General features: G+C 34.4%; 1 protein-coding gene across 2 annotated transcripts; it reads left to right on the forward strand.

Moving 5' to 3' along the window:
• Positions 1-6,460: 6,460 nt before the first annotated feature.
• On the forward strand, positions 6,461-18,424 carry LOC144450476 (outer dynein arm-docking complex subunit 4-like). 2 transcript variants are annotated; one of them, XM_078141092.1, is made up of 9 exons: positions 6,461-6,685; positions 7,388-7,673; positions 8,817-8,878; positions 11,971-12,145; positions 12,983-13,201; positions 13,639-13,852; positions 14,682-14,965; positions 15,728-15,937; positions 17,650-18,424. In XM_078141092.1, the coding sequence occupies exons 1-9, from the start codon at positions 6,563-6,565 to the stop codon at positions 17,820-17,822; spliced, it is 1,746 nt and encodes a 581-aa protein (XP_077997218.1). In that variant the 5' UTR covers positions 6,461-6,562; the 3' UTR covers positions 17,823-18,424. The 2 variants fall into 2 exon arrangements, with proteins under 2 accessions (XP_077997218.1, XP_077997219.1); XM_078141093.1 differs by having other exon boundaries at positions 15,728-15,874.
• The last annotated feature ends 1,672 nt before the right edge of the window (positions 18,425-20,096 follow it).

Consider the following 20,096-nt stretch of genomic DNA (forward strand, 5'->3'; position numbering starts at 1 on the left):
TAATAAAATTGAATTAATTTCATTGGCTGACAAAATTTTTTATGATTCTTTTGCCATCTGTGGGCCAAAACTATGGAACTCTCTAAACCAAGAAACATTTTAAACATGAGCTGAAAACACATTTTTTAAAGAGTATTATGGACTGTATTGATTTTAATGAAGTTATTTTGATCATAGTACTTTATTAGTTTTATCAGGTCTTTTATGTTTATCTCACAAGTTTAACTTATATATACTTAATTTTCTATCATTTCCCAATGTTTTTAATTTTTAATTATTACTCAGCGCTTTTTGAATATTTTATATAATAGAAAGGGCACTATAGAAAATAAATCATAAATGTTAAAAAAATTATATTCAGCTTCATAAAATGGAGGACCTAAGTAAAATTGGTGTGGGGATGGGGGTGGTGGTGGTGGTGGGGTGGGGGTTGAAGAAACTCCAGTACACTTCATAGTTTTACATATGCCTAAAACTGATACATGATCAAATATACCTCCACAGGCCCTGAATATGTATATTAATCATCAAATATACCTCCACAGGCTCTGAATATGTATATTAATCATCAAATATACCTCCACAGGCCACCCTGTATATTAATCAGGGCTTAAGATGTACACATCCATAAATATCAGACATTTTTGTTTTTACCAAATTGAATGTACATTTCATATTATTTATTACATTGTTTGCTTCATAAAATAATGGTTTTGATGAAAAAGAACATCATGAACAGTCTACCATGATGCACAGGCTCTTGTGGAGTTATTGGTGTGACTAGAAAGAAGACAATGTCTACAAAGAATAAAGTATATTGAATTTCCAATGTGAAAATGGTTGCTTGACTCCTGGTATTTACCTAATACATACTACCAGGACCTACACAAGTCTAACCTATATGGTATATGATGTACAGCGCCCTCACACATCAGTCAAGTCAACCCTTGGAGTGATAACTGGTAGCATGAATATCATATCTTACAGACTAACTCATGGTGAGCTAGTATTAGTACATTGCAATGTCTTCCCAGACATATTCTTTCTACACACTATCTCAACCAATATGTCTCTCACATCTGATTGTTGTCATTAGTTAGCAAGCGTACAGAAGCTCCTTGAACACATTTATCTGATCGGTAAAACATAGTAATAATATGTTCTTTACGATGAACAAGGGTTCTTATTACTTACAAGTAACATTTCGCCAGTTCAGGTCGACAGACTGTCAAACTGTCTGTTGGTTGGCTTTATTGCTAGGCGACGTATTAGTGATGACGTGATGGTAGGGATGATGTAATCAGTATGCTCCCTCAGCCCTGCAAAACGTTACTTGTCAGTAATAACAACCCTTGGTCATGGTACAAGGAGTATCATTAGTACAAAAATGTAGCGTCTGATATCTGGAACTTCTCGAGAGTTATTGGTCTAAAGTTCCAAGAAAGCCTGTGTATGGTGTTTGTAGACAGCTCAGTTTTAAAGTGGCCATATGGATGAAATTTTGGTATCTATTTTGAATTTTTATTTGATAAAACAGCTTCACTATGTTTTTCTACTTGAAAAAATAATGTGAAATAACATATACCAAGTCCGTGTTCACATCTCAATAAACGGCAAAACATTAAACAACGTGTAAAATGTTTGTTATTATATGTACAATGACAAACTTTTTACACTTTTTGCATCTTTTTGCAATGTATTGAGTGATCAACATGGACTTGGTATATGTTCTTTCGCATTATTTTTTCAAGTAGAAAAACATAGTGAAGCTGTTTTATCAAATAAAAATCCAAAATAAATACCAAATTCTCATCCATATGGCCACTTTAATATAAACTCAGACGTATTACAAACTTTTAGTTTTAATACTAGTATACAGTATAACTCTAGAAATAAAGATGACTACTGATAACATATGTAAACAAAGAGTTGATTCATGTACGTAAATAATTAAACTTTGATTGTAAGGAATAAAATAAAACTAGCCCAAAATATGACAGCACTAAAAAGTTTCATCTGTAGTGACATTACAACTGAAGAGGATTTCAGCTAGAGGTTAAGGTCACATTTATGTTTATTATTTATGTATTTATTTTATTTTATTTTATGTATGTATGTATGTATGTATGTATGTATGTATGTATGTATGTATGTATGTATGTATGTATGTGTGTGTGTGTGTGTGTGTATGTATGTATGTGTGTGTGTGTGTATGTATGTATGTATGTATGTATGTATGTATGTGTGTGTGTGTGTGTGTACGTACGTACGTACGTACGTACGTACGTACGTATGTCATCAAACCATTCATAGTTACGTTATGTATGCATGCATGTATGTATGTGTGTGTGTGCGTGTATTTATGAATGTATGTATGTGTTTATGTATGCATGTATGTGTGTATGTATGTATGTATGTATGTATGTATGTATGTATGTATGTATGCATGTATGTATGTATGTATGCATGTATGTATGTATGTGTGTATGTGTGTATGTGTGTATGTATGTATGTATGTATGTATGTATGTATGTATGTATGTATGTATGTATGCATGTATGTATGTATGTATGTATGTATGTATGTATGTATGTATGTATGTATGTATGTATGTGTATGTGTGTATGTATGTATGTATGTATGTGTGTATGTATGTATGTATATGTATGTATGTATGTGTGTACTACAGTTCATGTTTACCACTTATAAAATGTAGCATGAAATCTACTTTATTATCACATCGATGCCCACAACTGTTGCACTGAAATGGGTGTTGGTTGCCATGACAACCCATATGAATGATGAATAAAACATTATCATCAAAAGTGATGCCACAATGATGACATCTCCATGTCTTATTTGGGGAGGGAGTGCTACTGCTTGTTGCAATGGCACTTTGATGTTTTGGGCGAATTGGCTTCGGTTGGGAAATATTGGAGCTGGTGTGACTGGCACTAACTTTTGGCCTTTTAACTTGATTGACACCCTCCCTATTATTTTGCTTATTTGTGGTACTTGTACTAATGTCTGTGGTTTGAACACGTTCTCTCTCTTTGACATCTGATTGTTGTTGTCCAGAGTTAGCAAGCGTAAAGAAACTTTCTTGTTTCTTTGTTGAGTCTGATATCTGGAATTTCTTGAGAGTTATTGGCCAATAGGAACCCTTTCTGACAACCTCTGACCCTGAGGTTGTTTGTTGGTTTTCTGTTACATCTCTTTCCTCAAGTTCATTATCAGTATCTCTATATAAACCATGTATATTAATCAAACCAGCCTTCCTCTTTTGACTGCCACTGATTGTGTTCTCCCCATGTCTTAGTTTCTTTTGTTGAGTTGTTACTTCATCACTTTCTTGGCTGTGACTCAATTGTCCATGTTCCTCATTTCCCTGTCTGTGTAGCATCTGTTCTATGCAAGAAAGACTTGAGGAGTTCATTGATGGAACATCCTGACTACTTTCAAGAGTGTTATCGGAACTCTCTGAAGTGTCCATGGATATGCAAGAATCACTCCTGTTGCTATGGTTACTTGTATCTCTCTTTTGTGTATTGTTATTTGGTGTCAGTGAGCAAACGTTTGAAATTAGAATTTCATTTTCCTTCTCACATGCTGACAGTTCAGTTTCCTGTTTGCTGATTGGTTGTGGATTGCTTCCAGGACGTGTATCCCTGGTAATAGTTGGTGAATGACTTGGACTTCTCAGACCACCCACACTTGACGATGTTGGAGATCCTTGCATTGGATAAAAATGACCTCTCTGTCCTGGTGTTGAAGTCACAGACGGTTGGAATGATGATGTGGAGGGAGAGTTGGTTACATTTACGATTCGTCCATCGTTGAGTACCATCCATCCTGAATCATGTTGATTAAAGTTGTGTATTTCATTGTGAGGCATTTTGTGGTAGAGTTGTTGATCAGCATTAGATGACATTGGATTATTTGATGTTGCTGTGTGATCTTGATTCTCTCTAAGAAACCCAATACTTTGTTCCAGTCGTGTTACTTGAGCAGGATGAAGTGCATTGGCATTTAATGAACCTATAGACTTGTCAATAGGTGGCAAGGCTTCAGTTGGTATATTCTCAGTTGCATGTTTCTCTTTGTGTCGTTGTAGCGAGCTGGAGAATGAACATCGAAAACCGCAAATGTTACAAATGTACGGTTTGTCCCCTTTATGATGAGTAAGGATATGGCGATCCAATTTCTCTTGGTTTGGAAAAGCAAGGTTGCATTTGCTACACACATGCTCTGAATTGTGTGTCTTGACATGCGATCTCATTGTCTGCATGCGACTGAAACGCCGACCACATATTGGGCATTCATGAGGTTTTTCGCCACTGTGCATACGCTTATGTAAAACAAGCGTATACTGCCTTGTGAATGTCTGTCCACATTCATCGCATCGAAATGGCTTTTCACCAGTATGCACACGGAGATGAACTGTCAGGTTATATTGTCGTGTGAAAGACTGGTTGCAGAGCTCACAGCGAAAAGGCCGACTATGGCCCAGTTCATGTACTCTCCAGTACTGACGTTTAGAGAACATTTTGCCACAGTAAGAACACTTATACTGGTTTTCTGATTCATGTGTTTGTTTGTGAACTGTTAAATTGAGGTGAGTTGTAAACGTTTGGTCACAAACATCACAGATAAAATTCTCAGTACTGTCTGATACAGTTGCTGCGGGTTGAGGGACCAAGTCAGCATCAAAGTTCATGTTGACACCTGAAAAATGACCACATACAGTTATGTTACATTACATAAAACTTCAACACCAATCCTATGCTTTTGGAACAAGACAAACTTTTGAAGAACTGTTCCGAACAACTGTTTTTCCATACCCAAATTTCCTTCAAATCCAACATCACTTGGTATTTTGATAGAACCAGAATCATGGTTTTTTGCTCAAGACTAACTTTTGTTATTAACTCTAGCTGCCCAACAACTTTATTTCAAAAATATTCAGCTGTGGAAAAGGTAATATTTTCTGCTTGTGATAAAATAATAGCTTTTGTTTATATTATGAAACCAAGCTGAATATTGTTAATTATGTAAACTGGTGGGTGGTAATTCCATGGTTACCGGTACATGCAAATTGCATACAATTATACTAATATACAACATACAGGTACATATATTCTGTCTGCATCATAAAACAGGAAGTTGTTCAAATAGTTGTGGTTTCCCCCTGAATACAGAGGAAGTGATACATATGATAGAGACAAAGAACTACGAAGTTGTAATTTTAGTTTTTGTTTTGCATTCTCTTGCACTCTTATTCCATCGTTACAGTGAAAACATAAATTCAATGGAAATATATTGAAGTAAATGACATTTATAATTGACTGATAATTTTAGTTAATACTGTTATGATGTATAATTTATGCTTATTTTTGTTTTGTTATATTAATATAAACAAGCGACAAGACATCTCCTGTGTGTTACAAGTCAAGCAGTAACGATGATATACGATGGTAACCCCTTGGGTACTTCTACCGCTATCGTTTCATTAAAGAACGGAACAGCTGGTCTATGGCTGTATTCAAAGCGCTACAACGGTTACAGTCAACGGGAGGTCAGTCAATATATATGATTGTGATGAAACGAAATTTCAGAAAGGGTTCCCTTTCACAGCCAGACTATTGTCTTTACGGTCCACCATTATTTACAACAATTACATCATCATCTGATTATTTCAATGATAGTTCATAATATTACTTACCTTTCAATAAAATGAGAATAACAGCTGCGTAAAGTACAGTATAAAAAAATATATATATTGAAGCGACTAACCCAATAACACGGAACGCTACTGACCTGTAACTGACCCGGAAGTAATTTCACGCGCCCTCAAATGGAATAATAACATTACTTTTTTGCTTTTGTTTGAAAGATTTTGCTGGTTAGAGAGCTCAGTTTACAAATCATTACATATTTTAGTGTTTGTTGATTTTCTGTCTGTGGTGTTCTTTCATATCCTTTTGTTTTTCAGTTTTAAAATTTCTATTTTCTTTTGCAATTCACTGAGAAAAATGTGCATCTTATGAAAATTATGTATGAACAAATGAATACAGTTAAATTTCATGATTTTATGATGACTTAATTTAGTAACTGAAATTGTTATGTGACACTTGTGTGGATACACATACAGTAACAACAAACAATATTCTAATTTCCGCAAATTTTCAGTATCTGTTGTTCTTAAAAGTGTAAACATTTCTTGGACTATAATATAAACAAAAACAATTTCTTTTCATATATTTTCCTGTTCTGAAATATAAAAAATAGAGATAAGGAACTTTAGTATTGTTATGAAATTATAAAGAACTCGTATATATGAGCAGTGCTCTTATAACCATACCTAGTGATGTCAGTGTGCGTGTATTTTTCTGGGCGTGGGTGGCGCTATATAACATGTACTTGCGCAGAAAACAATGCGCGTTCATGTTGCTAGGTAATCGCCATCTTGTTGCTCTGTTGACATCGATTGGGGTCTGGGATAACCACAGAGCGGAAAATCAATATTACTTCTATTTTCTTGTAAAGATATAATTTCTTCACGATGTATGAAGACGAAGAGGGTTCAGAAGAACAGCCAAAAAGCTCCTTCTCTATATATGTGGCCGAAGGAGATGTTTTATTCAAGCAAGGAGAATATAAGAAGGCGTTGGAAAGTTACAACACGGTAATATTTTGGGGCACATTCAACGTTGGGGCTGGCAGTATTTCATTTTTAGAAGTTTTGTTTGGTGTTTTATCAATTTCATATCATGGTTAGACGTATTGACTGATACATTTTTATCAGAAGTTCAAAACTTTTGGTAAAAAGTTATTTGTGATATGCTGTGATTGGTGCAGGTGTGCTTTGGAATTTTACGCTCAATAGTCTTTTCAATTTCCTTTTTGTCCCACGAGTTCAGCTGTCGTGATCAATATTAAACTATTGATGCAGAACAAATGCATTATAATAATCGATTTTAGGATATGTGCATGAATATTTTATGAAAGTTACAGTACAGCGTTGTTGCTTGCCAACCAAAACACTTCCGCCATATTGGCTACATCATAACACATTTGGACGTCTGTGTGTAGTATCGTTGTGTGTACATTTTATCAAAATGACAGGATACATGGACCCAGCTTACGAACAGATGCCGAGAGAGGAGCTCGAAAAGCTCTTTCAATCGTATCTCGGCGAAGGCGAAAATCATATGCGAACGAAAGACTACCAGCGAGCATTGGAAGGATACGAGCTGGTAATGTCCTGCTATTTCTATCATTGTATCAATATGATGTTGTTATCTCCACACACGACACAATATTTTGGTATGATCTTCCCTTCTACCCCATTATATAACCTTGATATTTCTGTGTATTTTCTGTACAGGCATTGGAGATCGAACCCACAGACAAGGGATGTCTTGTAGCTCGGTCTAAATGTTACCTTCAGCTGGGAGACTCACAAGCTGCACTCCGTGATGCTGAAGCTGCCTTGTCCGAAGATAAAGAATACATCAAAGGCCTGTACCAAAAAGCAGAGGCACTTTATCAAATGGGTGATTTTGAAATGGCTTTAGTATTTTACCACAGAGGGCACAAACTTCGAACAGAACTAGAAGAATTCCGACTTGGAATCCAAAAAGCACAAGAAGCCATTGATAATTCTGTTGGCAGTAAGTAGTAGTACTTGTATTATGATGTCTACATATCAACATACAGTCTCTGTAGCAGGTGTTGTAAAGGTCAGTGACCCAACCTTTACAACAAACCAGACTAATGTAATATAGAACAGTGGACTGACTGTACAAAGGATACATATCTTGATGATGGGTTAGAGATAGGGTTTAACCTCACTACCTTAAACCTGATGTGTGTTAAACTCACTACCTTAAACCTGATGTGTGTTATTATCAGTAATGAATGGTACATGCAATGACTGGTACCATACACTTTGCACAATGTAGAATTTAAAAATTCCCAGTTATAATAGTAATATACAACATTTGAAATACAAAATGCCTTTGATTGTTGTCAAAAGTAATGGACAATGTAATTACCAAACAGTAACAATAGTATATAGGAGAGTCAAAGTTTTCTGGCCTAGACCATAGATCCGTGGAGGGTCTATGCCAAGACATACATATAGATATCAAAACATACAGTACAAGTGTAAAGGGAGCTTCCAAATATTGATAAGACATTGAATTACATGTTGTTAATTTCAAATGTCAGCAATTCATGCATTGAATTCTAGATTCTGAAATTCACCTCAATTCTTATTTCACTTTCAATTACAAAGTACATGTATGACTAATCGAAATCATGCTACTGTCGTAACCGCTATAGGGTAATTCTGTTTTCTGATTTTATACTTTGAAAATATGACAGAAAAAATGTCAATTGTATACAAACAAACAAACAATATATGTATGATACCAAAGTAGTGTCGTCTCTAAATGCGTTCATCAGGTCGGTATACCAAAGTAATAATACATTCTTATACAATGACCAATGGTTTTTATTACATGAAATTACAAGTAACTTTTCGCCTGATCAGGTCAACATACCTTTTCAAACTTTCTGTTTGCTTGCTATACCACAAGGCAGTTTAGTCATATGATGTGATTGGAAGTAATAAGAACTCCTTGGTCATGGTACAAGAATGTATTATTGCTAGTCATCTTGTGGATTGTATTAATTTGGTAAACAACTATCTATCTAGGACAGGGCATTTAACCAGATACCAGTAGTTAATTTATAAAGTTTTCTTTCTTTGAAACTTAATTAACTCGGTTTTGTTTCTGTGAAATCTACAGGTCCATCCAAAGTCAAGCTAGAAAACAAAGGTGATCTTTCCTTTTTCTACAAACAAGACGAGGTGAGTTAATTTCTACTATGAAATATGAAACAGAAAAACTTTGTCATTTGAATTATAAATATATGATTGAATGGATGGTGATTGTGATGACAATAACATGATAATTTATGACAAGAAGTTAGATATCAAACTAAGTACAAGTATGTGGTTGTCTTCAGTCCACTTTTAATATTTCAAATATATACTGTATGTTTTCAAGTTTCATTAATTCACCTGATTTTCCAGGTTTAGTTTCTTGAATTTAATAAAAAATTGAAATAAAACAATAAATGAAAATGTTGGTAGTGGATATCGTATACTACATTTACAGCAACTATTTTTGTATTGATGTCAATCACCACATGACATTCATCATAGCATTCAAGATATGACAAGTTATTCTGTGTGTTTACCCACAATCCAATCTGCATGGTGTATAACCAATCGTTTCCATGGCATCTACCCCATATGATGTCATAACCCATCTCTAACCTTACACATTTAGATGGTAATGCTGAGATCAGTAGACATTAAAACATATACCATTGGCATGAAACAGCAATAAAAAAAGACCCACTCCACTAAATCATAACACTTTATAATAACACTTTAAAATACATGAAATAGAGTCAAATGACATAATAACTCGCAGCAAAAGAAGAACTCAAAATGAAACATTAACCCTTTTCATTCACGTTCATGTAAAAGATGATGATGGCTGTGACAGGAATGGGTTAAAACAAACCAAAAGAATGAAGAACTCAGAATGAAACAAGAACTCAAAATGAAATATAAAAACAAACCAACCTGTTACAAATACAAGTTGTGTCAATTAAATCTGTAAAGTGAAATTCCATAATCTGTTTTTCAAATTATTAGTAAATAATACAAAGTTATGTTAATATTTGAATCCAGATGTTAATGACATATTCTATTTTTGAACACACATTTGGAAAATTAAAAGTTTGTAAAATTTATTGTCAAAAATTTGGTAAATAATTCTGAATCTCATAATGGTGGCTGTAAAACAAAGAAATATGATAAATTGTTTTCCTCTGAAGATTATGTATACTTCAGAACTCAAAATATTATTAGATGTACTGAGACGTGACAAGATCAGCTAAAATGTACCATCAACACTGATTTTCCATCCTATATGAATGTCTACCCATAACATATCCAGTGTTGGGTGCTGCATTGTTCCATCAAACCTATATGAATGTCTACTCATTAACATATCCAGTGTTGGGTGCTGCGTTGTGGCATGTCATATTCTAGATTTGAGGTTGTTATGGTTGACAATGCCCCTCCTTCCTCCCCCTCCTCCTCCACTGTCTAATCAGGAGGGTTCGTTGAAATATAACAACACACCAAGGTCAAAGGTCATGTTATAACATCCGTCTGCAAGGTTTGGGAATGATAATATCAAAGCATGAGAATCCTGCATGTCTGCATTGGTAGATTAGCAATCAACCGTTTTGGTTGAATATTTGAGAAAATTGAAAAAGAAGTAAAATTGGAAACAAAATGACCAACTTTCCCAGAAAATAGTCAAGAGTGATGATGAGGACGCAGAGGAACAGCAGCAACAACAACAGCAACAACATCACCGTCAGACACCAATGCAACAAAAACAACATCAGGTCAAAGTGTTGAGGCCTGGAGCGTTTCGGGTAAGATGAAATGAGTTCAACCACCCTACCTAACCTACGATGCATGGCGATAGTTATACCAGTCAATTTATACTATGGATCCCGCTTTGATTCCCAGTTTTTAATCTCAGTACTGACAATACTGGGGTCTTTTATCTAACTATACTCTGCCCTTTGGTGTGATGGCTGTGGGGCAGTGAGGACAGTAGACTGTTCTTGTATTTGGTTGTTCTGTTTCACCTTTGAGAATACTATGTCAAGGTATCCCTTCCCCTATCCGTACACCTACCAGTCAATTCAAGGTACCCCTACCCTTATCCTTACACCTACCAGTCAATTCAAGGTACCCCTACCCCTATCCTTACACCTACCAGTCAATTCAAGGTATCCCCCCCCCCATCCTTACACCCACATCTTTTATATCCAAGGTACCCCTACCCTTATCCTTACACCTACCAGTCAATTCAAGGTATCCCTACCCTTATCTTTACACCTACTAGTCAATCTTTGCATGAAATGGTGGCAAACTGCAAAGCAAGGTATCTCACAGTTACTTCATTAATTCCCTAACCCAGTATGATTGTGAATTTGAAAAGTCACTTGATATTTCAAGTTCAAATCTTTCAATGTCTGGTTCTTGCAAGGTGGCATATATTATATTTTAAGTTCAAATCTTTCAATGTCTGGTTCTTGCAAGGTGGCATATATTATACTTCAAGTTCAAGTCTCTCAATGTCTGGTTCTTGCAAGGTGGCATACATTATATCATGATGTCTAGTTCTTACAACACGATACCTTCCCTCATATTTACACAATGACATCTTACAATTAGGTGTTCAACACAAGACATGTTTTAAAAGAAACCCATATAAGACATGGATTTCATTTTAAAGACAAGCACTTACGCAGGTTTTTTTTTTCAGCATTCAAACTATATTCCATTGTTACAAGTGAAAGCCTATTTTTATGGAGTATCTCAGACATTGTTATAAAGAGGCATCTTGTTTTAGGATGATGAAAATATTTGTAAAAAACAACATTAAAGAAACAAGCAAACTATCACAATGTGTAAACTTTGTAACTGATTCACTGACATTTCCAGTTTATACAAAAAGACACTTTCTATTATTGATATTGACTTTTTTTAAATACATGTTGAACATTTCAGGTGAGGGCTATTTCAAATTAAAAATAACATTTATATACAGACTGAGGTAAATATTGCAAAATGAACACACTGAATTTAAGAAATCTTTTAGTGTATGAATGATAATGTCATTGAAATACAAAATACAACATAAACAAAGTAATAAGTATGTTTGTTGTGGTTGAAAGGGAGAGATTGAAAAATAACCTCACAATCAAAACACAGTGAGTGGTTGAATTAAAAGAGCAGTAAAATGATCGGATTATATATGTATGCTCAATTTATTTAATTTTTTTCTTCTTTTTTAATCTTAGAAACAACAAAAAGGCAAAGCAAGGGCTGGCTACAGCAAACCAGTCAAACAAGATGATAAAAACAAGCAAAAAGACAGGAGAAATAAAAGTCAGACTTCAGACAAAACTTGCAAACAACTTTTAGGAGAACTCTATGCTGATAAGGAATATCTAGAAAAATTACTGAAAGATAACGGTAAGTAGATTGTAGTTTGATGTTTTTACTGAAGTGAAGGTTTTTAGAAAGTGAAAATGTTGAACAATTGTGTTTGTGGCTGTAAACAGTTGCCTTGGGAACCTCATTAACAGCAAGGGGGAAATGTTGCATTCTTTCCCATAGAATCTACCATAATTTTATTTGGGAACCCTGGTACAAATACAATACCAGGGGAACCCCAGTAATTTTACCTGCTTGTCAGCTGGAACAAAAACACTGTGTAAAGAATATTTTGCCCATTCCTGGAGCTGTCATTAATGCTTAAAAGACTAATACTCTATTTTTAAGGTGTAAAATACAGTCAATATTACTGATATTATTAAAATCCATTGGATGTGTATGAATCAGCAAAATAACATGATGTCATCAGATTTAAGATTCCCACTTTTTCTGTTCAAGGTTTTGTGGATTTTTGTGATGGTCTTTGGGTGTAAGGGTAGAAATTACTGGGTGTAGGAGGGTATTGCACCCATACAGTACTTGGGTATTTGAAGGGTTAAACATTTCACATGGAAAATTGAATTTTTGTTTAAATATATTCTGAGATAGCTAGCCTGATGAATATTACTGTGTTTATACTGTATAGAAACAATGTGAGACACAAATCAGTCTGTGTAAGGGGATTCATGGTTGACAATGATTCCTTTGTTTGGAATAATGAAAGTATTCTGAATAGGAGCTGTCTACAATTTCTCTCTGCATCCTGTTTGCAGAGATATTGTAGAAGGAATCCCTTAATTAGTCAAAATAAGATTCTCTTTAACTTTGAGTGATATAGAATAGAATCAAAAACTTCTATTTTGTCATTTTTACTAGATTTGACCAACCAGGATACAGACAGTGGAAAGGCCATATATGACCTGGTAACAGATGGTCTTAACTACCTTGATACAAGGACAGAGTTCTGGAGACAACAGAAACCTATGTATGCCAGGAAGAGGGACAAAGAAGAAGCTAAAGGCAAGGGTAAAGATAAACAAAAACCATCAGATCCAGCTAAATATGTTCTTAAACAACTTGAAGATATTGATGAAGGTATGTCAACCCCTATCACCGCCATGAAATGGTTTTACCCTATTGTTTTCAATGGTTAGGCCAGCCTTATATTGAGTTAATAGGGGTGAAAGTGTAACAATTGTCATACTTTCACCCCAGTATAGAAATTACTTTTCATGTGTTAAAGAGAGTGTCCTGAAAATCAAGAAGTCTCAAGTTGATATCATTCAATCTTTCTTACCATAGATTACTTATTGAAATATTGAATACACAATAATTTGATTTTTCCAAACAAATTATGATTTGAATATTACACAATGCATAATGTCATTCATCTGTTGCCCTTTTCATTCATTTCTAATACAAAATATATTTTGAAATTTTTTCATTTATTAATCACCTCGAAATAACGAAATGTTTTCCTTACAGAAGTTCTGTTATTTGTAATTCAGAATGTTCAATTTTCATTTTCACAGCTTTGGCTGATGGCAGGCCACAAGATGCATTGAAATTATCTAAGGATACAATGAGAACAGTTGATAGGTTGAGTGACGATGATCTATCAGATAGCAGTAAACCAGATGTTCTATCTAATTTGCATAGTTGTATGGGTAATGCATACTTAGATATGAACAAAGTAGACCAAGCCTTGGAACATCATAAGAAAGATCTTGAAATTGCAGAGAAAAAGTAAGTCGTTGTTTTCATGTCTTAATAACTTTGGTATTCCGTAGAGGGTCGTAAACTGAGTTTATATATATATATTGGGGGATGTTTCCTAGTACCAGTGTGCCCTCTAATGATAGCCAAATTTTGTTGTTGTGAGTCAAAATGAGAAAAACTGGGGCATTTCTTGTGATTCACCACATAGTAAGAGATAGGAGAACACCAAATTTTGGTACGTCACCAGAAATTGTGTGTGTCAGTGGCACGTCAGATTTGCTTATTTTGTTGTTGTGAGTCAAAATGAGAAAAACTGGGATTTCTTGTGAGTCACCACATAGTAAGAGATAGGAGAACACCAAATTTTGGTGCATCACTAGAAATTGTGTACGTCAGTGGCACATGAATTTGACATCGAGGGCACACTGTTTCCTACACAGTAAAAGTTATCTGTTATAGTATTCTACTTACTGTAGTATACATCACCATCACTTGCTACTGTTAGAATTCAAACCTGGTATTTAAACAAAACACATAAATATCTCAAGTATACAGATACTAAAACTCATATTATGCTATCAGCTGTGGTTACAATGCTAGAAAATTTTCAATTTCGTTGAAGGCATACATTGATATGATCATTTACGCTGAAATAGTTTAGTGAAGGTTCTATGTAAATATTTTCATCTTGTATAAAAGCTTATAAATTCAGCTTGTGCCATTTCAAAAAATAGTGGAGTCAATATGTTATACATGTCAAAACATTGTCAGTATTTTAAAAACATATTATTGCAGTAGACATACTTATACAAAGTATACATTTGAACTGATTTGATATCTCTGCCTATATTTGCAGTAATCTTGATGATGCCAAGTCACGTGCGTTGGATAACTTGGGACGTGTATATGCAAGAACTGGCAAATTCCAAGATGCTATTAAATGCTGGGAGGAGAAACTACCAATGACCAAATCAGCCTTGGAAAGTACATGGTTATATCATGAAATTGGACGGTGTTATCTTGAGTTGGGTAAATTTGATGAGGCTTTGGAGTACGGAGAGAAGAGTAAGAGTGCTGCTGAAGAAGCTGATGACCAAGTATGGCAGTTGAATGCTAGTGTACTTATTGCACAGTCTTATGGTAGGTTAATAAATGTACTTATTGCACAGTCTTATGGTAGGTTAATAAATGTACTTATTGCACAGTCTTATGGTAGGTTAATAAATGTACTTATTACACAGTCTTATGGTAGGTTAATAAATGTACTTATTGCACAGTCTTATGGTAGGTTAATAAATGTACTTATTACACAGTCTTATGGTAGGTTAATAAATGTACTTATTGCACAGTCTTATGGTAGGTTAAAAAATGTACTTATTGCACAGTCTTATGGTAGGTTAATAAATGTACTTATTGCACAGTCTTATGGTAGGTTAATAAATGTACTTATTGCACAGTCTTATGGTAGGTTAATAAATGTACCTATTACACAGTCTTATGGTAGGTTAATAAATGTACTTATTGCACAGTCTTATGGTAGGTTAATAAATGTACTTATTGCACAGTCTTATGGTAGGTTAATAAATGTACTTATTGCAGTCTTATGGTAGGTTAATAAGACAAAACATTAACATGAACATTTTGAATGATTTATTAGTTTTCTGTACTTACTATTTGTGTTACAGTAACCAGTATAAACCTGAAATATTGGTGATTTGACTACTTTTTAGGGACTGTATTATCTACAACTTTTGTACTTTTAGCTTTCTGTAATTATTACATGTATAACAATAATACACCCGTGTGATCCAAATGATCAAATAAGATGGCAAATTATCTTTAAAAAAAAGAAGACAAACTCAGAATCAAATTTAATTTATACTGACTGTTTTCTTTCACTAGTAAAACTGAATGATCTACAAGCTGCTATTGATGCATTTGAACGTTCTTTGGAGATGGCAAAACTACAGGAAGATAAGGCAGCAGAAGATGCTATCACCAAGGCAATAGAGGAAACAAATGAACGAATTGTACAAGGAATCAAAGAAGGTGATGATGAGGAGAAAAAAGAAGTTGATGAAACGGAGGATGAGGAGGAATTGGAGGATAAAGGTGGATAAAAATAACGACGAAGAAATATTCAAAAATGACTGCCACTCTTAAGTTAATTAGTCTGTGTGTTCAACTCACTAGTGCAAAGGCAATGCTGCCCTCTTTCAATCTCTTGTTTGCAGTTTCTGTTTCAATTTTTTCTGTTTATCACAATCACCACTTCTAGTATTTCTACCGTATTCAGTTGAAATTGATCTGCAGTACATATTAACAGCAGCTAAATAAGTTGTAGTTTCTTCTATCTCCTGTGGAGATAACCATTGCAGAGCACTTTTGCACCACTTTTAAATATTATAGTGTGATGCTATGAATACCTAATGTGCTGTTTTCAAAAGCTTAGAGCAGATTGATATCACTTGGCAAGCTGCTTGGTGTTGATGAAAACCACCTAGTGTGCTGTTAAAAAACAAGGGTGACGTCCAAAACCACTTAGTTTGCTGTTAAAGAGCAGTGTGAAGGCTCAATACATACTTTACTGTTTTGAAACCCTTCAGTGTGCCACCAAAACCACTAAGTGTGCTGTTAATAAAACCACTGTGAAGTTTTGAACCACTTAGTTTGCTGTTAGTGTGCCAAATGAAGCAACTCAGTGTGATGTGTAGATCACTTTGTGTGACATCTGAAAACACCTTGCTAAGACTAGTTAATTTCAGAGTGACAGTCAGGTTTGAATACTACCTGCATGGCAATGGTTCAGTCCAAATGAACCATGCAAGATCAATATTCACCATCCATATCTCTTCCATAATATAATGTCTCCATTTTACCATCATTCATTGCTATTTTTATTCATTTTCATGTGTGTTTGCGAATTCTTATAGACATAATTACTTGTTGCAGGACATCAATGTTTTTGTTATTTGAACACCTTGTATATTTGTATATGACACGGAGTTCATGCAAGTAACGATTGTCTTACATTAAGTTGTAATCTTGATAAACCCAGTGTTCTCCTCAAATAAAGTAAAAAGGTTGCCAAGTCTTCTTGAAATTTCTGATCACCAGTGTGTCCTCCCATAAGAGGCAAATTTTGTCATTTGTCAAAATGATAAAAACTGTTTTCGTGTGAGTCACCACATTGTCAGGAAGAGAACATCAAATTTTTAGGTCTCAAAAGAAATTCCTATGCATGATTTGAGGAACATGTGAGCTTTTGAGAACTTGTTGTGTATCAGACTGTAAGATACGTCATGACGTTTCGCCCTCACCGGCCTCCTCTCACTTAGGGGTTGCCTGATGTTTGAGGGCGCCCCGTCACAGCGTAGCTTACAGACTAGCTGTGTATGTAATGTTGAACATTCTGAACTTTAATTCAGCAATATTTGCCTACTGCTAAAAATAATATATGACCTCAAATAGCCTTTTGTTGTAAGATAATTCAAGATTCACATCTGAAGTAACAATATTTGAAATTCAATCCCTGACTACTACATGATAGCATTATAGATTATACATATACACTGCCAGTAATTCATTCATTTGACTTCATTCTCACATTTGATCCAAAACTGATTGTCACACCATAGCTCTTAGCCATCATGGCATTTGTCATTTGTGAGATCTCCAACATTGATTATTTCAAAATGATGACCACATAATATAGTGTGGGTAAACCATTCAGTGTCTCTGCACAGGACATGAGTTTGGCACTTAATAAATTAATTGATGGTTAAACACCCACTTTATTAACTCACATGGTTGCTTGGTTACAGGTGATGAAGAAGCAGAGAAGGGTGATGAAGAGAAGCCAGTTGAAGATAAAGATAACGATTGGTCAAATCTTGCTGCAGAGAAGGATGATGATGAGGAGAAACCAGCAGATGATGGAGATAAAGCCGAAGATAAGGATGGAGACAAGGACTCTCTTCTTGATAAGGAAGATTAATGAACTATACCAGCATTTTGTCTTCACAAATCTCACTTTTGTAAATTCTGTATTTTTAACTTCTCTGCCAAGAGTTGTACTTTTAACCATTTTGTATATTATAAATTTACCCACATTGCAAATAGACTTGTCTGAAATCTCATTTTTGTTACTTGGGTTACTGACAACCAACTTTGAATAGGGGAGTGCTTTGGGGCTATGCTGAGGAACTATGACATGAAATTAAGTGGTTAGAAAAATAACTAACCACTCACTATTGGAAGATACCATTTGAAATGAGGGTGAGATGGCAGTTGAAATAAGGGTGCACTGCATAACACAGACGAAGACGCCAGATAGTTTTAAAACACATTTTTATTGTAAAATTATCTGTACATTTCATAGGATGTCCTATTATCATTATTTCATGTATATATTATTGCACATGTTAATTTCTAAAAGTCTTGGTTAGTTCCTAGAATACTGATTATGTAAATGAATACAATGTAATCAGCTGTGTTTATATTCCAACTATGGTGATTGTGTTTTGTTGATGAATTATTCTAAGTATTTCAAAATGTATAAAATGTGAGATTGTAACAATAAAATCTTCCTATTTCACATGTAACTATGGTGATTGGTACTCTAGGCACTTTTATATAGTATGTGTATGCATGCATGCATGTATATGTGTGTATGTGTATGCATGCATGCATGTATATGCAGGCATGTGTGTGTGTGTGTGTGTGTGTGTAATCTGTCAGTGTCTATCTATCTCTATATGTGCATGAATTTTGTATGTATTGGAAGGTATGAAAAATGTCCATAAACCAGGTTTATCTGCTACATGTAAATTTCCATGATAATTTAAAGTAAGTTATTAGTAAATAGTTGTCATTGATTGGTTCATGATAATCACCTGACATCACAAGTACCTACTTGTCAATCATTGGTCCATGATTATCACCTGACATCATAAGTAAATACTTGTCATTGATTAGTGTGATAATCACCTGACATCACAAGTACCTACTTGTCAATCATTGGTCCATGATTACCACCTGACATCACAAGTAAATACTTGTCATTGATTGGTTCATGATAATCACCTGACATCACAACCCATTTTAAGTTACAAGTAAATTTGATAAGACACTTGGCCATGATTTAATACTGTGATTAAGTTAGTAAGTATTTTATAGTCCTCTTCTCACTAGCAAACACAATTTACTCATCCCTGATAACATTTTTGTAAAATGTACTATTCTGTTGGCTGCCCAGAAATTACCTGTGACCATGGCAACACATTTACATATATATTATGTACACATACTTTCATCATAGCTTTTTCATGTCATAATCATGAAATATGAAACTACAACATCGTACATTAATAGTAAATCTTGGCTTCAAACTGTAATGTTGATGAGATAGCTGCCCTCAAACTTTCTTGTTCTTTCATTTAAATAACTCCTGACAGTAAATTCGCCCAATAAACACACCTCTGCATAAATTACATCATTTCTAAATTTGAAATTCAGTAAATTTGTCTGAATTATGACAAAAGAAACTACACACGGCACTATGATTATTAATACTAATAATGATTTGAAATTGGTGTATTATTTAAGTTTAAATCACACAGTAGTTACTGAAATCTGTAAAGACTTCCTATATCTGATTTTTCTAATTTCATGCATAAATTTGTATATTATCTAAAATCAATAAAATTCAATTTGAAATGTTGATTATTGTAATAGTAGATTAGTCTAGTAGTAAATAGTACATTAGTTAGGAATAAACACACACCCCCCCCCCCCCCCCCCCCCCATTAAATGCTCACCCCAATTGGGATCAACTTTTTCCATAGGTCCGCCAGACAACTATTTTTCACCTCTGAACAATGCCTTTAAGTTGGAGTAAAGTCTACCATTATGATCACAAATATATTACTTTGGTTTAGTTAGTGTTTAGTAAATTCATTCTGTTCTAAAATTCATGCATTGATATACATTATGTGTTGTGTTGTGTTTATGTCTAAAATTCATATATTGATATACATAGTGTGTTGTGTGTACTAGTAATTGTGTGTTGTCCATTATTGTAAAATTCATGCATTGATATACATTGTGTGTTGTGTGTACTAATAATTGTGTGTTGTCCATTATTGTAAAATTCATGCATTGATATACATTGTGTGTTGTGTGTACTAGTACTAGTACTCGTGTGTTGTCCGTAATTATGTTATGTCACTGATACTTTTTAACCTGAGAAGGAGTGTAACGTATTATTGAC

The sequence above is a fragment of the Glandiceps talaboti genome, chromosome 20, assembly GCF_964340395.1.
Source record: "Glandiceps talaboti chromosome 20, keGlaTala1.1, whole genome shotgun sequence".
Lineage (NCBI taxonomy): Eukaryota > Metazoa > Hemichordata > Enteropneusta > Spengelidae > Glandiceps > Glandiceps talaboti.